The sequence below is a fragment of the Aspergillus karnatakaensis genome (genome assembly GCF_047715665.1).
Source record: "Aspergillus karnatakaensis strain CBS 102800 unplaced genomic scaffold BJY04scaffold_32, whole genome shotgun sequence".
Lineage (NCBI taxonomy): Eukaryota > Fungi > Ascomycota > Eurotiomycetes > Eurotiales > Aspergillaceae > Aspergillus > Aspergillus karnatakaensis.
Window position 1 is genome coordinate 70,061 of NW_027395744.1, and position 16,699 is coordinate 86,759.

The 16,699-nt window shown below is 50.8% G+C and overlaps 8 protein-coding genes across 8 annotated transcripts; 3 read left to right on the forward strand and 5 right to left on the reverse strand.

The window, feature by feature from the left end:
- Nucleotides 1-2: 2 nt before the first annotated feature.
- BJY04DRAFT_191778 (rRNA-processing protein UTP11) lies at nt 3-1,174 on the reverse strand. Its single transcript, XM_073711688.1, has 2 exons — nt 930-1,174; nt 3-866 (listed from the first exon to the last, which is right to left on the reverse strand). Exons 1-2 carry the CDS (start codon nt 1,023-1,025, stop codon nt 93-95), a joined length of 870 nt encoding a protein of 289 aa, XP_073569958.1. The 5' UTR covers nt 1,026-1,174; the 3' UTR covers nt 3-92.
- A 94-nt stretch (nt 1,175-1,268) lies between these two features.
- BJY04DRAFT_191780 (uncharacterized protein) lies at nt 1,269-2,192 on the forward strand. Its single transcript, XM_073711689.1, has 2 exons — nt 1,269-1,555; nt 1,693-2,192. Exons 1-2 carry the CDS (start codon nt 1,432-1,434, stop codon nt 1,971-1,973), a joined length of 405 nt encoding a protein of 134 aa, XP_073569959.1. The 5' UTR covers nt 1,269-1,431; the 3' UTR covers nt 1,974-2,192.
- A 128-nt stretch (nt 2,193-2,320) lies between these two features.
- BJY04DRAFT_219427 (putative transcription initiation factor TFIID, 31kD subunit) lies at nt 2,321-3,196 on the reverse strand (the record flags this gene model as incomplete). Its single annotated transcript, XM_073716591.1, has 1 exon — nt 2,321-3,196. One exon carries the CDS (start codon nt 3,194-3,196, stop codon nt 2,321-2,323), a length of 876 nt encoding a protein of 291 aa, XP_073569960.1.
- Nucleotides 3,197-3,558: 362 nt separating this feature from the next.
- On the reverse strand, nt 3,559-6,572 carry BJY04DRAFT_191784 (putative lipin Smp2). Its single transcript, XM_073711690.1, has 5 exons — nt 6,084-6,572; nt 5,958-6,028; nt 5,627-5,897; nt 4,687-5,575; nt 3,559-4,639 (listed from the first exon to the last, which is right to left on the reverse strand). The coding sequence occupies exons 1-5, from the start codon at nt 6,190-6,192 to the stop codon at nt 3,781-3,783; spliced, it is 2,199 nt and encodes a 732-aa protein (XP_073569961.1). The 5' UTR covers nt 6,193-6,572; the 3' UTR covers nt 3,559-3,780.
- Nucleotides 6,573-6,901: 329 nt separating this feature from the next.
- On the forward strand, nt 6,902-10,450 carry BJY04DRAFT_191788 (Fibronectin type III domain protein). The gene is made up of 3 exons (XM_073711691.1): nt 6,902-7,088; nt 7,139-7,332; nt 7,393-10,450. Exons 1-3 carry the CDS (start codon nt 6,973-6,975, stop codon nt 10,338-10,340), a joined length of 3,258 nt encoding a protein of 1,085 aa, XP_073569962.1. The 5' UTR covers nt 6,902-6,972; the 3' UTR covers nt 10,341-10,450.
- A 96-nt stretch (nt 10,451-10,546) lies between these two features.
- BJY04DRAFT_81062 (tRNA guanylyltransferase) lies at nt 10,547-12,067 on the forward strand. The gene is made up of 8 exons (XM_073721124.1): nt 10,547-10,717; nt 10,767-10,856; nt 10,956-11,087; nt 11,149-11,193; nt 11,255-11,430; nt 11,501-11,589; nt 11,646-11,750; nt 11,804-12,067. Exons 1-8 carry the CDS (start codon nt 10,704-10,706, stop codon nt 12,008-12,010), a joined length of 858 nt encoding a protein of 285 aa, XP_073569963.1. The 5' UTR covers nt 10,547-10,703; the 3' UTR covers nt 12,011-12,067.
- Nucleotides 12,068-12,147: 80 nt separating this feature from the next.
- Nucleotides 12,148-13,205, reverse strand: BJY04DRAFT_191791 (uncharacterized protein; the record flags this gene model as incomplete). The annotated part of the gene is made up of 1 exon (XM_073711692.1): nt 12,148-13,205. A coding segment is annotated over exon 1 (767 nt), but the record flags the coding sequence as incomplete, so codon positions are not given.
- A 440-nt stretch (nt 13,206-13,645) lies between these two features.
- On the reverse strand, nt 13,646-15,373 carry BJY04DRAFT_81126 (WD repeat protein). Its single transcript, XM_073721125.1, has 6 exons — nt 14,938-15,373; nt 14,700-14,799; nt 14,528-14,591; nt 14,127-14,464; nt 13,946-14,072; nt 13,646-13,896 (listed from the first exon to the last, which is right to left on the reverse strand). The coding sequence occupies exons 1-6, from the start codon at nt 15,242-15,244 to the stop codon at nt 13,750-13,752; spliced, it is 1,083 nt and encodes a 360-aa protein (XP_073569965.1). The 5' UTR covers nt 15,245-15,373; the 3' UTR covers nt 13,646-13,749.
- Nucleotides 15,374-16,699: the final 1,326 nt, after the last annotated feature.

Below are 16,699 nucleotides of genomic sequence, written 5' to 3' on the forward strand. Positions count from 1 at the left end.
ATGGTATCTATACGCCCAGCATAGTAATACAATAAGTCTATAACCCAGAACTTTTCCGACCGTCATAAATCATATCAGGATATTGTGGCAGATTACCTCTTGCGCTCCTTGATCTTGAACTTCAGGCCATTCTTGTTCACGCCCCCAATGGAGTTTGACATCTTCGCCCGTTGCAGATCCAGCGCACGTTCAGCAGAAGTGATATCGGCATACTGCTTCTGCAGCGCCTTGAGCTTATTCTGCCTCCACTCGAGGGCTCTCTTCTTCATCTTCCTAGCCCTTCGCGCATCATACAACGCTTTCTTCTCAAGCTCAAGCTCCTTCTTCGACTTCTTCACCTGTTTCTTCTGCAACGCACCAAACGAGTCGTCCTCCGAATCCTCATCCTCATCATCAACCATCTTCTCCAACTCCTGCTTCATCTTGAAAACCCTTTGCTCCTCCCTATCATCCGCGAAAACCACCTTCCGCGCCTTCGTCTCTGTACCCCCAAAATCAAAATCAAAGTCGTCGTCATCGCTCTCCTCCTGTTTAGCATCCCCCTCCTCATCATCCCCCGCAAGAGCCCTCATATTCTCCTGAACTTTAACCTCCTCCTCCACCCGCTCAATCTGCCGCCTCAATTTCTCCCCAATGGTCCTCAGATACCCGGCATCCTGTGTCTTGAGCAGCTTGATCGCATCATTGCTTAATCCCTGCGCAGTCGCAGAGTCCCGCATGCCTGTTCCGTGTTTTCCCTTCGTGGCCGAGTGCGAGGACATCATGCCGAAGGCGAATTCATCGGGGTTCTTGGTGTGCGCTTTTTCTTCGAGGCGCTTGATTTTTTGCTTCTTGGTGTTGTAGTCTTTGGCGCGGAGGGAGTAGTCCTGTTCATTTTTAGAGTGGTTAGGATGGAATTCTTTGAGAAAGGGGAAAGAAGAAGATCAGACCTTGTGCTTCTCGAGGATACCCCATTTTTCGCGGCCTTTGAGTTGGCCTCGCTCGCGGTGGTTGCGGCGTTGGACGGCGTTGCGCATGGAGGACATTTTGGCGGTTGTTGGATCGGTTCTCGTGGGGAAATATTGTTGACGAGGATCGAACGCAAAGAGGATAGAGGTCAAGAATCAAAAACAAAGTCTAATAGGAGAATCTCAAGCGTGGGTGGTTTATCAAAAACCGGCGATGGAAAAAAAAAGGTTGCGGGTGGTTAAAGGTTGGAGCAGAAAATAAAACCAACCTACGGCGGCCGGCTCGGGGCTCCGCAAATGAAAGTGAGTTGACTAAACTCGAGCTCACCTTAGCTGACCAGACCAGACTGCCGTTCCGGACCAACAACCTCACCACCACAGCGATTCCCCCTCCCCTCTCACGACACTTCCTCGGCCCAATTCATGCTCTACCTGATACCTCTGGCCTATAATTGCCTCTAGGAGCTAGGAAAAGAAAGACACAATGTCAACCACAACGGCCAAATACAACCTCCGCAACCCCCTCCCACTCTCCGCCGGCCAAGAACAAGAAGTCAAACAATTATACTACAAGCGCGTACGCGCCCGCTGCGCACCGGAAATAAAAGGTTCGCCGTTCTATTCTTCCCGTTTCTTTTCCCCCGCTCCTGCAAATGCTGCATGTCTTGCGCGGTATCTCTCGTCTATAATCTCATCTTCAACTTTCCTTCTCGGAGCTCAATCAGCTAACGATTGGACTGTCTAGCTTTCGCTGAATGCGCCGTTAACCGCACCGTCACAGCAACATGGGTCTGTCGGACAGAACGTCTCGCTATGAACTCATGCATGGTCGAGCACGCGAAACCAGAGGAGGAGGACCGGGCGAGGGAGGAGTGGTTCGCGACGCATGCGGAGAGGCGGAAGGCGAAGGAAGAGGACCTGGCGAAGGTGGAGAAGAGGAGAGAGGAGGTTATTAGGATGATGAGGGAGGATGAGAGGAAGAAGCAAGAGGCCCTGAATGCGGCCGGGCAGAAGGGGTCGAGTTGATCAGATGGGAGTGGTCGAGTATATTGGACGGATGATATTGGGGTTGGGCGTGGATGACCTGTTATGGATTTTACTTGTATACATATATCTGGATGGCGTTTTCGGCTGACTGATTGACTGGCTGTAGCATATTGCATCGCGCTTTCCTGATTGACTAGGGCTGAGCATTGGAGTGATTATTTGTATAGTACAGAATCACCCTGTGGAATTAGAATTGGATTGAATCTCTCCTTTATCTGCCTTTTCCGAACCGGACCATTAATAACCCAAAGTTGCAAAGTTGATATCGAAAAGAACACACAAAAAACGCCTTTCGAATGCGCCGAGCGAGAATGCCTACTGTTTCTCTATGCATCCGTCATATCCTTATCCCCGTCATCATCCCCATCACCCATAACCGCATCCTCCCCAAAGATATCCTCCATCCTTCCATCCTCGTCTTCATCTTCGTCGCCCTCTCCCTCATTCCTAGCTCCAACCCCCATAACATCCCCACCAGCACTCTCCTCCCCAAGCACAACCTCCTCCTCCTCCTCCTCCCCCTCACTCTCCCACTCATCTTTCATATTCCACGCCGTCCCAGTCAAGCAAAATCTCTCTGGCGGCAACCTCATGCCCGCCATAAGCACACTGCTACTCGCCGCCGGCTTGCCAGTCCCCTGCTCGAACCCCCTCTGCGCCCCGGGCAACGCAACCCGATTCCTCTCCGCCGCAACATCAGCCAGAAACTCCTTCGGCAGACCCGTCTGGAACTGGTAATGCAGTCGGCTGGCGATACTTAATCGGAGCGCTGGCAGCGTCACGGAGCCGAGCTCGGGAGGGCCACGGATTCCCCCGCCTGCCCCCTCGGGCCCGGCACCGGCGTATCCCTCTGTTGTGAGATGCACGGCATCTTGCAGGACACCCGATGTGTATCTGTATGCAAAGTCGAGGAGTTGCAGTGGGACGCGCTCTTGGTATGATGTTACGCCTAGGGAGGAGAGGAGCATGTGTACGAGGCGCACATCGCGTGGGCGGCGCGACTTGCCGCTGTCTTTTATGGAGGTAGAGGGGACTTGGGCGGGTTGGGCGGCGGGTGTTGGTGTTGTTGTAGGTGCTGTATTTTGTTGGGTCGGTTGTGAAGGGGCGGAGGTTGGGGCTGTTGTGCTGGTTTGAGATGGTTCGGCGGGAGGTGTGAGCGGTTGTGTAGATGGTGCTGCGCCGGATTGGCTTGGGGAAGCCATGTTCTTGGAGGCTGGTTCGAATATAAGGTGTGGATGGGCGGAGGTGATATTCGGTGTAGGTCGCGATGGTACAGAGTGAGGCTCCGACGAGATAACGTGCGGCGGGTCAAAGTATCGTATGAAGATACGAGCACAATTCTGACTGATCTGAAATTCAGAAGGCGTCGAGAATGACTTGAAAAACGTGACAATGGAGGTTTAATGTGAGAGATGGATGTCCTGAATCGCGGCCCGCCAGAAATGCTGGAGATTCTGCCGATACACGCTATGCCAAGATAGGCAACTTGCTTCAGTCACCTGGGCAGGCGGGCGCTACAAAGTGAAGTATACTGAGTCTTTGGAGCATGGGATAGATCTCAAAAGAACGAATTATGGCTTCCGTAGTAAGTTAAAAATACAGTATCTAGCACATTAAAGATAAGCAACGCTGAAATGCTCCCGTCGAAACGCCCATAATGCGTTTTTCAATCAAACACCGTAATGCAAGTGGTCTATAATAGACAATCTCCAAAAGTCTCTATACGGGGGGGGAACCGTCGCTCAGAGATATCGTCACATATGTCGAAGATATTCATGCTTAGCTCTCACCTGCGAGGTGTGGACGGGGCTGAATCTTTTCCGTGGAGCTCGACGTCGGGCTCTTCGAGATCTCCATCATCCTCATCTGACATTATACTTTGCGTCTCTGCTTCCTCGTAGGGATCGGTGGCCTGGGAAATGAAGCTTGCAGTAAGATCTTCCTCGGCGATGTCATCTTCAAGGTCGCTGCCTTCGTCGCTCAGCTCTCCTTCATAATCGTCAACCTCGTCCTCCTCATCTACCTGGCTTTCGTCCTCGCTGTCTGTCGTCGAAATGTCGTCAAGGTCCCGTGGAATATCCCTCCAGTAGGTAAAGTCGGTATAGTCCTCACCCCCACCCTGGATCAGCATGCTGACCGGAGGAAAGAAGTGATCCAGAAGCTCGCGCATAGAAACATAGCTGCTCTTATACTTGTTTAAGCTCAGCATATCTAGCTGAACCTCGGCATTTGAGTTAATGGTGAAGATCCTTGTCGAAGGAATGTTCACAGACCGATAGCTAAGCGCATCTGTGAGTCGGTTGCCAAAGCCTGCGTAAAATGGATTTTCCTTGCCGTTGAAGAGACCAAGGATATCCCTGAGACACGCCATCTTGAAAACTTCGGGTTTTCTCAGGTAGATTTCGCGGCGAAGAGCGGCCATCATCCGGTCCGGACTTGTAATAACAGGGCCTTTCGGCAGCCTGTATCCATCCTGATTGACGCCATAGATGTATGATCGTGTAGTATCTGCTTGTCCAACAGATCGGCTTGTGAGGTACATGATATTATAGCCATTGCTGACGATGTCGGTATACAGCTTGGCCACTCCGGCATGTGTCCAATCCCGGCCGATCATATTCAAGACATGACCAAGTGCATCCGACCTAGAGCGGTTAGTACGAGGATTACGGTTATAATCGCAAAGACTCACTTTGTGATCGTCCCGTCGATGTCCGAAATTACAATTGGAGTGTCTCCACTCCATAAATACATGTTGGCGGTACAGGTGGCTTTGTTGACGCTAAAAGACATGTCGTTGATTCCAGGCTTCAGTTTCAGTGCCTTCAACTGGTCGCTCGTGAGCCGTAACGTTTTTGCATAGTTACGGATCGGCTCCGCGGGCAAACTCTGAGGAGGAGATTGTGGCGGCGTAGGAAAACCGGGCTGGACATCAGATTTCGCACGATGATGTCGATTCTGGAAATTTTGGTCGCGGAGAGACTCATCGCCATCGCTATGATAGCCAGGGTCGGACACTGCATTCTCGCTCATAGCGGAACTGGGTCGCATGGAATTCAACGTAGCTCGGCGATTCGCCGCATCCTTAGCTTCTTCGCTGCTATAAATCCACAAATTGCCGTGCTCATCCGCTCCTATCAGAGCACCGATATCATAGTTTCCCTCTAATTCCTCTGCAAGAATTTTTCGGGCAGCAACCTCTGCTCGGAGAGCGTCCTCCTCATTGCTCTTGTAGCCCGTCATGTCAAGCATGAGATCACCGCTGTCCGTCACACGAGACGGGATGTTCGACGTCGAGAGTTTCTGGGACAAAGTCATTGCTCGCGATACGGCCTCTTTTATGGACACCGGAGGAGGGCTTTGCGTTCTATGGAGTTGGGCCGGGTCTTCGTCAGAGCTAGCTGATTCCGGTCGCTGGTACTGAGGATTGTAGCCTGGCGCATTGACGTGGCCCGTATGGGTTCCGGCAGGCAGGACATTGTCGGAGGCTGCTCGATCTAGTTTCCGATCCGGACTGAGGGAGTTTCGGTGGCTTTCAAGGGTCGATTCATCTGGAGACTGGGATAGTGGTGTCATTAAGCCTGACTGGTATTAGTCTATGGTCCAGTATGAAAAGACATGGGGCCATGTACCTAGATCACTGGCCGCCCGACCTCCTCTAGAGACTAATGGAGGATGAGTAGCTCCTTTAGCTTGGTCAAGATCTAGATAGTCAGGTTCTTGCAGCGAAGCCGCCAGGTTCTCTTCACTGCGCATTTTTGGGCTCGTTGTTGGGGATATCAAAGGCGATGTCTGCAGCGAGGCGGGAATTTCATCTGATGTTTCGAAGACGAAGAACGCCTCCCCGCCCTCTCCGAGCTTCATTGCATAGTCTTGCTTGACATCGTTGACTTTGAACTCCACCTTCAGAAACGTCAGCTCCCGTTCCAGCATCGTTGCGGATACACCCGGAATTGCAAGTACCTTCTTTTCATATGGCCGAAGCAATGAGAACTTGCCGAAACGAACATGGAACGGCGAACACGCAAGGGTCCCTATGCAGCACAAGGTTAAACGAACTCCAGGACCGACTAGAGGTCGCAAACGAACCATCTGCTTGCTCAATAACAATCACATCGATGGCTCCGCTCAAGGTCGCTGGATTGATGGAATTCCAGGTCTTGGAGACGGAGCCACTGATACTTCGGACGTACTGCATCCCGCAATGTCAATGCGAGCTCCCCTCGCAGATGAATAAAAGGTCGCAGATATCTATATTACAACAAGCGACCGATGAAGAGAAAGGAGGATTGAAATCAAAGCTGAGAGGCGTCTAACGTCACAAGCAGAAGCAGGAATTGCCGCCTACTTGAGCCCATGTGACAAGCCGAGAGACATGCCCCGAGTGGAGAACGAGTGGGAAAGTAGTGAAGAGAGAGACTGTCTCAAATCCCAGAGCTGGTCGTAGGTTTCAGGTCATTTCGGCAAGGAAACAAACGAGCGGAATGCAAACCGACAGTGACAGAGGGGTTTAAAAGGCCGGGATAGCCGAGTGAGCAGATGTAGTGAGGGTGAGGGCGTTGATCGTGTTGGGACAAGTTTCGGGAGGACTGCAGCGACTCAACAGCCCAACGCGCAATCAGTGGGCTTATCCGTCTGCATTATTGGTTGCCTTAGTAAAGCCTGTATTATTCTTGGAGTTGTGCAGCACTGCTAGGCTAACCGCTAGCCCAATTTATCAGCCCTGTCGCCTGACCCAGGCCTTCCCGCGCTAGCCCTCTTCGGTGAAAGCTTATCGCCGCGAGTAGGCTACTAACCACATGAGGGCTAGCCGTTGAGCTGAGTCAGGGCTCACATGATCTCCCCACTGCAACTCCGCAGCACTCAATTTATCGTGCCTGCCGGAGTTGAGTCCGATCGCGCAGACCCTTCTTCTGCAGAGAATCGGCGTCTCGGCGACCACCCATCTTTTTGGTACTCCCCATGGACTGAAGCTGGGATGTATGAGCCATTTTATTTTCCCTTTGACGCCTACCCCAGCGTGGTCCCGCGTGTGAGGGTCCGAGGTGTCATGGCTCTTTTTCTGGCAGTCAGCATCCTCTGGGCGCTGAGCTGGTGAGTCGGAAAATATCCTTTTGTCATGGACACAATTGACTCTCTTGAAGGCTTCTTTACCGGGCGTGGCAAGTCTGCCAGACTCCCAATGAGGTGTTGATTGAAAAGCTTGGTTTGGACATCCCTCCGCCACCAGAGGTAACCCTGGAAGAAATCACCGCTCGAGAGATACGGATTGCTTGGAAGCAACCGGAGTTCCATAACTCTATTCACAAACATATCATCCAAGTAAATGGCTCCAAAGGTAAGCTTTATCGTCCGCGCAACCTTAACTCTCCGCAGCTCACTAACCAATCCCCTTCAGTCGGTGAGACCAAACGTGCAGAAACCGCAGTTGAAATCTTGAATCTCGTCCCTGGAAGCATATATCATATTTGTGTCCTATCGATCAGCGCTGCGAATTTCCAAACGCCAAGTGCAGTTATCCACGTGCGAACGAAGTCCCTTCCGGCATCTCAATCTGAAGAAAATGCTCCGTCTACAGGTCCGACAATCAGAGCCTCGATTCCCCGATCGACCATCGGGCTTTCTGCTCCAACAGCGCCCTTGATGGCCCGCGAACACAGTGGAGGACCGATGCAAAAGCGAGCATCCGTCGGGCGCCGACAATCTCCTGCATCTGGTGCAGACGTTCTGCATGGTCATGCAGACAACATTCAGAACTATGATCAGAATGAGGACATTTCTCGACTAGCTGATCGATTGAAGTCTCTCCAGCAAGAAAACGATGCAGTGGAGAAACAGACCACGGAGGAAGACGAGGAACATATTGCGCTCTTGAAAGACCTCGAGAAACAGCGAGATGAGTTGAGGAAAAGGGTCAGGGAGAAGGACGAGGCTAGCGGCGATCTGAAGAAACACGTCAATAAGCTAGAAAGTGTCAACCGTACGGTGCAAAGTGAAAAGGCAAAGCGTGAGAGGCTTCTTCAGCAGAAAGAGGCCGATCGCAAGAAGCGGAAGAACGACCTTACCCGATGGCAGGAACAGATCGTGCAAATAAATGTCGACACCGCTCAGGCCAGAGAAGAAAAGGCTCGTATTGAGGAAGAGGGGAAGAAACGTGCCGATGAAGTTAAAGAGAAGATCGCAAAAGAGCAAGGCGAGATGAAGGCTATCGACGAGGAAATTCAAGATAAAGGCGGCAGGGTGAAGAGACTCGAAGATGAAAGGAAGGGATATCCAGAGGTGGATGGTGAGGACGGAAGAGAATTGGACCGCATTGACAACGAACGAGCCCGGCAGTGGGAACTCAAGCTCAACAATCTTCAACAGCGTTACGCTACGCTCGTGAGCCTACATACTGAAGCTCAGCAACATTACCAGGAGGCACAGGACCGCCTCAAGTGGCTGACATCGCAACGGGCCGGCAGCGCTGCGCCATTCTCTTTGCCGCCGCTCGACCTCGACCTTTCTACGACGGCCACTATCCGTCCGCCGCGTCGACATCGCAGCTCGCTCAATAGCAATGTCTCCTCGCCCTTGAACTTTTCAAGTCTCGAGCCGTATCCTAGCAGTATGAACTACAATCCTCCTACAACAAGCTCGCCCACTTTTCCTCCAGCAACATCCTTTTTCAATATCAACAACGGCATGACTCTTCCCGGTTTGACCGGTCCACCTGAGACCTTCCGCAGAGGCTCCGACTTCTCAGTGACTAACCCTCAGATGAGCCCTCGAGCGGATGCGCTGCTTCCATCCGATCTTCTCGGCGATGAAGAATCACCAGAGTTGCCGAGGCCGATCATCAGGCCCCGGTTTTCAGACCTGGAGCAGACAACTACTCAACGAGACAGCTTCCCTACATCGCCGGACTCTGCTGGGAGTCGTCCTGCAAGTCTTTTTGCTAGCCCTCAGGAGACACAAAAGCACCCTCAAGATATCGAATCCCAGACGCTTCCTTTAGGTGATGTAAGTGAGGCACCGAAAAGTGCCACACGGAGGCTCTCTGGTCTTTTCAACTTCAATCGGCCTCGGGGCAAAACATTAGCAGATGAGCCTCCTCTTCTGGGGACTTTGAAACAAGGTCAAAGTCAATCCTTCCCAAGGGACATGGATGACTTGGAGCCGCTCGGGCCCAGGCGCCGCCGTTTGAGCCACACCACCAGCTGGGCTAATCCGATGTCGTTGCTCCCGCGAAACAACACCACTGGAGCTACTCCAGACAGCTCGTCTGATCATCTGCCCTCCAGGCGGACTGCAATTTCGAGCATCTTCTCGCCGAGGAATTTTGGGTTTGGCAGCGGTAGCAGTTTGACCAAAGGCGATAGCTCTGATCTCAACTCAGGTTATAACCAGTTTAGCCCCAGGCACGATCCTATCGATCCGTCATCAATTTTGGGTACGGTACGCAGGGGATCCTTGTCTCCAAGGCCTTCCTCCACGTTCTCTTTCGACAATCAACTCCCGCATCCTTCGACAGATAATAGACATTTTGGGTGGCCCTTGGTAGACAAGGGTCACCGAAGCCCGCTTGGTTTCGACTGGACTTCTCCATCTACATGGTCTCGGGCTCAATCACGACGCCCGTCCACCACTCAATATGGCTCTTCCGGTCATCTTCCCCTAGCACTCTCAGGCGATCCTGATTTTCTTGAGGACTCATCCTTCGAAAGGATAGGTAGACCACTCCAGGCACCTATAGGCACTCGTCCATCGTCCTCTCATCGACCGTTAACCCCGAATCCAAAGCTGAATCCAGCAGCGCCGACATTCAGGACTATATTCGGCGGGAAGAAATCCGATAAGAAAGAGGAGAAGGCCAACAAGGATACAGATTCATCTTTCGACCTTTCTTTTGACGATGGGTCGCCATCGGACTCCCGTGTCTCCAGGGATTCTCGCTCCCTCTCTAACTTCCCTCGGGACTCATACGAGTCTCTTGAGCGCATGCCGTCTGCTGCTTCCACAGATAATGCTAGCTCGAAAGAGTCATTTATTCGGAAGATCACTCGGAAAGGCAGCGCCAGCAAATTCGGGTCTTGGAAGGACCGCTCTGGCTTGTTCTCTAAAAAAACCGATTCCTCACAAGGTGACATTGATGAGGATGCGGAAAGCGAGGCACAACTTGCTAAGAGCATTGACAGCACACTGTCCAGTGCGCCCTCCGGGGACAGATTGAGCAGGAGTAGTCTCAGTTTCTTCAGCCGGAAGTCGAAGAAATCTGACAAGGCGGCTAGTGAGACGAGCGAAAGACCAAGCGAACGGGTCAGTGAGTTTGGTGACGACGAGATACCTGAAGAGGAGGCCTTTTAATCTGGCCTGCGTGTCTGAGCATCACTCTTTATACTTTCTTATATTATAGTATAGACTTACGAGCTGTCCCACACAGCCTCTCTAAATTAGATTCTTTCTTTTCCTTGCAGTCAATCTCTGCTTTCCATTGTAAGTTTTGAATATTAATCAGATTTTGGGGGCTTTATACATCAAATTCAGATAGAAAAAGTGAAAACCCCTCAGCCTGGTAGCATTGTAACTGTAAGGCTTCGGCTCCCAACACAATTTCTCCCCACAATTTCTTCATCCGAAGAATCTACAACCACCAACACACACAAAGAACAGGACATGATACCTCGATACATAATTCAACTCAAAATCAGATAAGGCTACATTATCATCATGGCAAACTCAAAGTAATCACTCCCATCTTATATCCTAGAGTTTCAACTAACATCCCCGCAGATATGAATACGTCAAAGCATTCGAGCAGCCAGACATCTTGCTCCCAAATACATGGATCGTCGTCCGGATTGACGGGAGAGGATTCCATAAGTCAGTTATCCTCATCCCAATCCGTTCTTGACGTATATGCCAGGTTTAGCTTTATTCATATAGAGCGGTTACTTACTGTTCTTCTATGGTGTGACTCAGGCTCTCGGATCGATACTGCTTTAAAAAGCCAAACGACCGCCGCGCACTAGATTTGATGAATGCCGCTGCCGTGGAAGTCTTAAAGGATCTGCCAGAGCTAGCGATCGCTTATGGCGTTAGTGATGAGTATAGGTTTGTCATCCAAACTTTTGGCGGTAATGATTTGGTGAAGCTAACAGAAGTTAAACGCAAGTTTCGTCTTCCATCCTAGCTGTGAGCTTTTTGAGAGGCGAAGCGCGTAAGTTCTGGAATTTTCGTCAGGGTACGGTTGTAGAGAAGCTCTACTTACACCAACATAGGAAACTCGTGACAACAATTGTCTCAACATTCACTGCCCATTATATCTTCCTTTGGGGTCAATACTTTCAAGATACGCCTCTGCAGTCACCGTATCTTCCGTCATTCGATGGCAGGGCGGTCATGTATCCGAGTACGAGGAACATAAGGGATTATATGAGCTGGAGGCAGGTTGATTGTAAGTTTGGTCCTGTTTTCAGAATTCTGGTGTTGCTGCAAAGGAGATAAGAGTTCTCATGATGCTTTAGGTCATATTAATAACCTTTATAACACCACCTTCTGGATGATGGTCTTGCGAGGTGGAATGAGCAATACAGATGCTGAGCAGGAGCTGAAGGTAAGACTTCTTCGATGTCTTTGTGATTGCGTGAGGGATGAAATTGACTGGCGTAGGGAACTGTGTCCGCGGACAAGAATGAGATTCTGTTTAAGAGGTTTGGGATAAATTATAATAATGAAGAGGAGATATATAAGAAAGGAAGTATAGTCTCACGTCAGGTGTGTCCGACTCCGTATCGACTAAATATGCTGTTGTTGCTAATCGATGACAGTATCAACTCGAGGAGGCAAATCCCAGCCCTGTCGAAGAAGGAGCTCCCCAGGAGAAGACTTCAAAAACACAGCAAGAGAAGGCCCGTAAGCTCCGACGGAAAGCGCCAGTCGTGGTTGAGCATGTGGACATCATCAAGGATGAATTTTGGGAGAAACGGCCATGGATCATCTCAGGGAAGCCGGGGAAGCTGGTGGTCGAGGCTTGATTAATTGTACTCATGGATGAATTATGACATTGCCAATGCATTCAGGTGGTGACATGCGCCTGTGAAAACAAGCCAAATGGGTATCTATAACAGTTGAAGTCTATATATGCTGTGCTATACCAAAGGAGATCCTTGTGCCGTTTTGCTCTTTTTCGACTTTCGTTTTGAGCTTTCATCCGAGGAGCTGTCGCGTTGTTTGCTCTTTTTGCTCTCTTTCGAGGATCTGTCTTTTCTGCTGTCTTTATCCTTCCTTTCTTTTTTATCCTTCTTGTCCCTCTTCTCTTTCTTCTCCTTCTTTTCCGCTTTCTCAGTGGACAGAGGTGAGTCCGCTGTCGAGTCAAGATCCGTAGAAGCCGGCGTAGGATAGTCTTCCTCGGGCCTTGCCTTCCTCTCTTTCTTTTCCTTTTTCTCTTTCTTGTCCTTCTTCTCCCTCTTCCCTTCCTTCTCGGCCTTCTTCTTCATTTTCTTCGCCTTCTTCTCTTCCTTCCTCTCCTCCTTCTCTTTCTCCTTAACCTCCGCATCAACATCATCATCCCTCTTCCTCTTCTTCGACGTCGACACCTTCACCTTCACGTCCTCCCCATCCTTCCCGGTCTCCTCATTCTTCTTCTTACCCCCCAGCGTCCCAGGAACAACCTCCCCCCTGACAAAGTGCCGATAAAGCTCACTGGTCAACGCATTCCCCTTCCCCACAACACCCAGACTCTCATCCCTCTCCTGGCCAACGCCCTTGAGCGCATCCTCAAATCCCCTCAGCCACCACTGATTCGTCGGGTCCTTGGTCGTCTTATTGCCCACACCGGAATTTCCTGATCGTCGCGCGACGAGGAGCGGTTTCGTTAACCCGAGTCCGCCGCGCGTGCCGCCGGCGCGGTCGGGGTTGAGGGGGTTGCCGGTGCCGGACCAGCCGTGGCGGATTAGGTAGGCGTAGGCGTCCATTTGAGTATTAGACGCCGGGAGGAGGTAGGGAGGTGTTTATAAGGAGTGGGAAGGTGCGGTTGTGGTATGCGCAGGAGTGGTTGAGGTTCGCGTTGGTCCGACGAGGTAAGGAAAACAAGGGTCTTTCGCGGCGCGGGGTCGGAAGAAAAATGCAGAGTGTACAAATAATACACAGCAAATAATATTTGCAGCAGTGCTAGTGATAGAAAAGAGAAAAAAACCCCAGGCGCTCAATCACCAGCACCGACTCTCGGGTCTTATCGTGAATGTGATGGACGGAGAAATAAAAAATTTCAAGCGCAGCGGATAAGGCTCCACGCCGCGGATCTTGGTTTGGGTGGGGAATTCTATTTGCCTGCGCAGGCTGGGGCTCAACAGTCTAACTCTACACTATTGATTTGAAGCCGGACTAAATCCTGTGTATCGTTTTTGTATTAATATAGTTGACCTGGTGATTATCTAGGTGTGTTTTGATGGTTAGTCTATAATTATGATGCTCATCCCCGAATATCCATTGTTATACCAGTTCGACAGTACTGTGTGCAAGATATATATTTTTCACCATATACAGCAGGAAAGATCCACGCTACTCTTATGTGGAAAGAGCAAGCAGCTTCATCAGGAAAGCGCCAATCGCCCCTTCCTTCGTATTGAGAAAATAGTTCTAGGGAAGGTGCGAGGGGAAATTTCAGGACAGGCAGGCGCGACCCTACAAGAGAAAAGCACGACCAGCAGTAAAAGGGTAGGTACTAATCGCACTCCCTAAAACATAACATTCACACATTTTGATAATACCTAGATTAATAAGGCTTATAACGCCCCTTCTCCTTCGGTTTCTTTTCTTTTGGTCGCGGGGTTTCCATTGATATATCTCCACCCTGTTCTGCTCCTTCAGGCCTCCAAGCACGGACGAAGCCGTCCTCGCCGCACGTTAGGACGGATTGGTTCTAGGTTTGTTAGTTCCAAGTTTATCGGATAGAGGTGGCAAGAGTATACCTGTTCGTCTACGTAGACGGAGCGCACGACTTCATCACCATGGCCGCCAGGAAGGCGCCAGACATTCTGCTCGTCAAAGTGCCATGAGGGCGACGGAACGAGGGGAATGAGGTCCAGGCGTTTGTCACTGAGTAATCACTTAGCGAAGAACCAGTAAGCACAAACGGCGCAGTATACGTACTTTTTGTTGCCTGCAGCGATGTACGGCCCTTGGCTGCCGATGCAGAGCTGCGCGATATACTCGCATTGCAGAGGCTGTCTCAGGTCGCCGAACTGCACTGGTTCTGGTTCCTGCCCATCGTCCTCCGGACTGGTGGCTGGGTGGATTGAGAATGTCTCATCGTGGCTCAAGGCATAGATGGTTCTTTCGTTGATGAATCCGGCATGATGCACGGATCCATGGTTGATTACCTGCACGAGAGCTTCGTCTTCGTCGGTGACGGTTGTGTCGTAGATGTTGACTAGGCCGTCAGTACTTCCTGATAGGAAGAAGTTGTGGCGAGTTGGGTGGTATTGGAGCTGATAATGTGGTTAACGATTTAGAAATTAATGGACAACTTTCCCGACACCGGCTGAACATACCTCAGTCACGTCGTCGTTGTGACTTTCCACATACTGAAGACTTCGATCAGCGGATCTGACGTCCCTGCGTCAGTTAGCAGCTCGAGAAACCACTTGTAGAATCGAACGAGTGCGAGGCAGATTCCGTCTCCCCGGCCACAAATAGACCCGTCTAGACTCAAGGCAGACTTACCAGAATGCAACGATCGCTTGATGAGAAAGAAGCTCTGTTCCAGCAACGATGTTGTTGGTTTCAGAGCAGCCAGCTATAGATAGCACGGGGGCCTGGTTCGCTAGTTTGGGTCATTCAGTAAGCTTCTTTATAGCCACCGTAAAAGGTTCACAGAGATCATCATCACTGCTGGAGGGTTCCAAGCGGAGTCAAACCAAGAAAAGAAAAGAAAAAAACCAGAACAGAAAAGGCGGCTTACATGTTTCCACCGCGACAACCGCAGAATCCTTCCCATTGCGGAGATCCCACAATTTCAGTCTTCCATCTCTGCCCCCGGTGATCACTAGGCGATTGCTTGCATCATAGGTCCGCAGCGAGGTGACTCCGGCGTGTGCATTGCTTGCCACTAATGATGCATGACTGAGTTTGTTCACATCGAAGATGCGGAGCGAGTCATCGGAAGAGATGGCTGCAAACTCTGTTTGGGACGACGGGACGATGGAGTAGATGTAGTTGTCCTGCGCTAGAGATAGCGAGGACGAAGCGGCTTCCTTGAGGGTATGCATGTTGACTGCTTAGAATCACCACGTCCGAGTCTACCTAAAGTAGCGCCTTTTTTGTTTGGTCTGCTCTAGAGAGGTGGCTCGTGGATCAATTGCAGGGCAGTACTAGTGTACTCCAGAATAAACTGCCTTGTCCGATGTGGGAACAAAGCAAACACAAATCTCGAATCCTTCTCGGCTTGGAGGAGTGATATGCGAGATTCGATACAAGTAGTAGCCGAGTCAGAAAGTTTCTTCCCTTCCTTCCTTGAGGTTGTTCCTTCTATCTAGCCCTTGTGACGTGGCCAGCTGTGATAGGATTCCTCGGCGTCGAAATTCGGATAATCTTCTGGAAAGAATGGTGGCTTGCTTGATTCGAGGCTATTTTTTTTTGCTTCTTGCTGAGCTGCGGGACAGGAAACTTGAAAGATCGTGGGACACACATGCCAAGACTTGCTGAGTGCCTGAATCTACAGGCTTGTAAACGGGTATAGTTGATTGACTACCTACGGAGTAAGCTGTCAGGTTGTGGTAAACTTCATCCATCCTGTATCTTGCAATGTAAGATACGTTAGGCCCTGAAGCTGCGATGGGCTGCATTTTGGCCCCGACGTGTCAGCCTTGCATTAACTACTATGTACTATAGATTACTGGGGTCAAGGGGCCGTAAACGGGGCGTCTGAAAGCTTCCTTGGTCCTATCTCGTGTTGCGCTTACGAGTCCCTTGCCCCTGAGGCTCAAGCATGCAGCTAGATGTTATCGCTAACGCAGTCTTTGAATCTGAGATCGGTTTTGCGTCGGAAGGATTATATTGACAGTGCAGCAATGGCATAATGCGTCGAAATACGTGACCGTGACTGTGAGGAGATTGGTCGAAGTAGTTTGGCATCAGCAAGGGACCTACGAAGATACGCTTGTCGCGACTTTGAGGCCGACGACGACGCCTGAAGTGCACCAGAGGGCGTGTCACTTCTCCTGAGAGGTTCATTGGCGGGCTAGAGAGCGGCAGAATGGCTTCAGCTGCACATCCGTTCCACAATAAAGCATCGTCGCTGACCAACAGTAGTGCCGCCCTGGGCATCCAAGGTGATATCACTAAGGGAACTTCCGTGACTCTTGTCCGATGATCGGACCAGAGATGGCGGGGAGATTCCCTATTAGTATTGTAGGTGTCGCTAGCGTAAAGTGCGATGACGCCCTGAGCTCATATTCCAGGCTTCTCAAGTAGGGGAATACGTGACGCCCAGACATGGCTTTCGCGGACACTGTGCGAATCCAACAGGCTCGCGTCCGGCATAGACAACAGGCCACCGAGTTCCTGATCAACACGCCTTCATACGCTGCCCAAGACCGGTAGGTTAGGTACAGATGCGCTGCCGCAGAAAGCGCATCAAATCATTACAGATATGAAATTGTCGTGTCGAGTGGCCCGAGAAGTCGGTGAGAGGCAAGAGAGTTCACCTGTTCTCTTCGTGAATC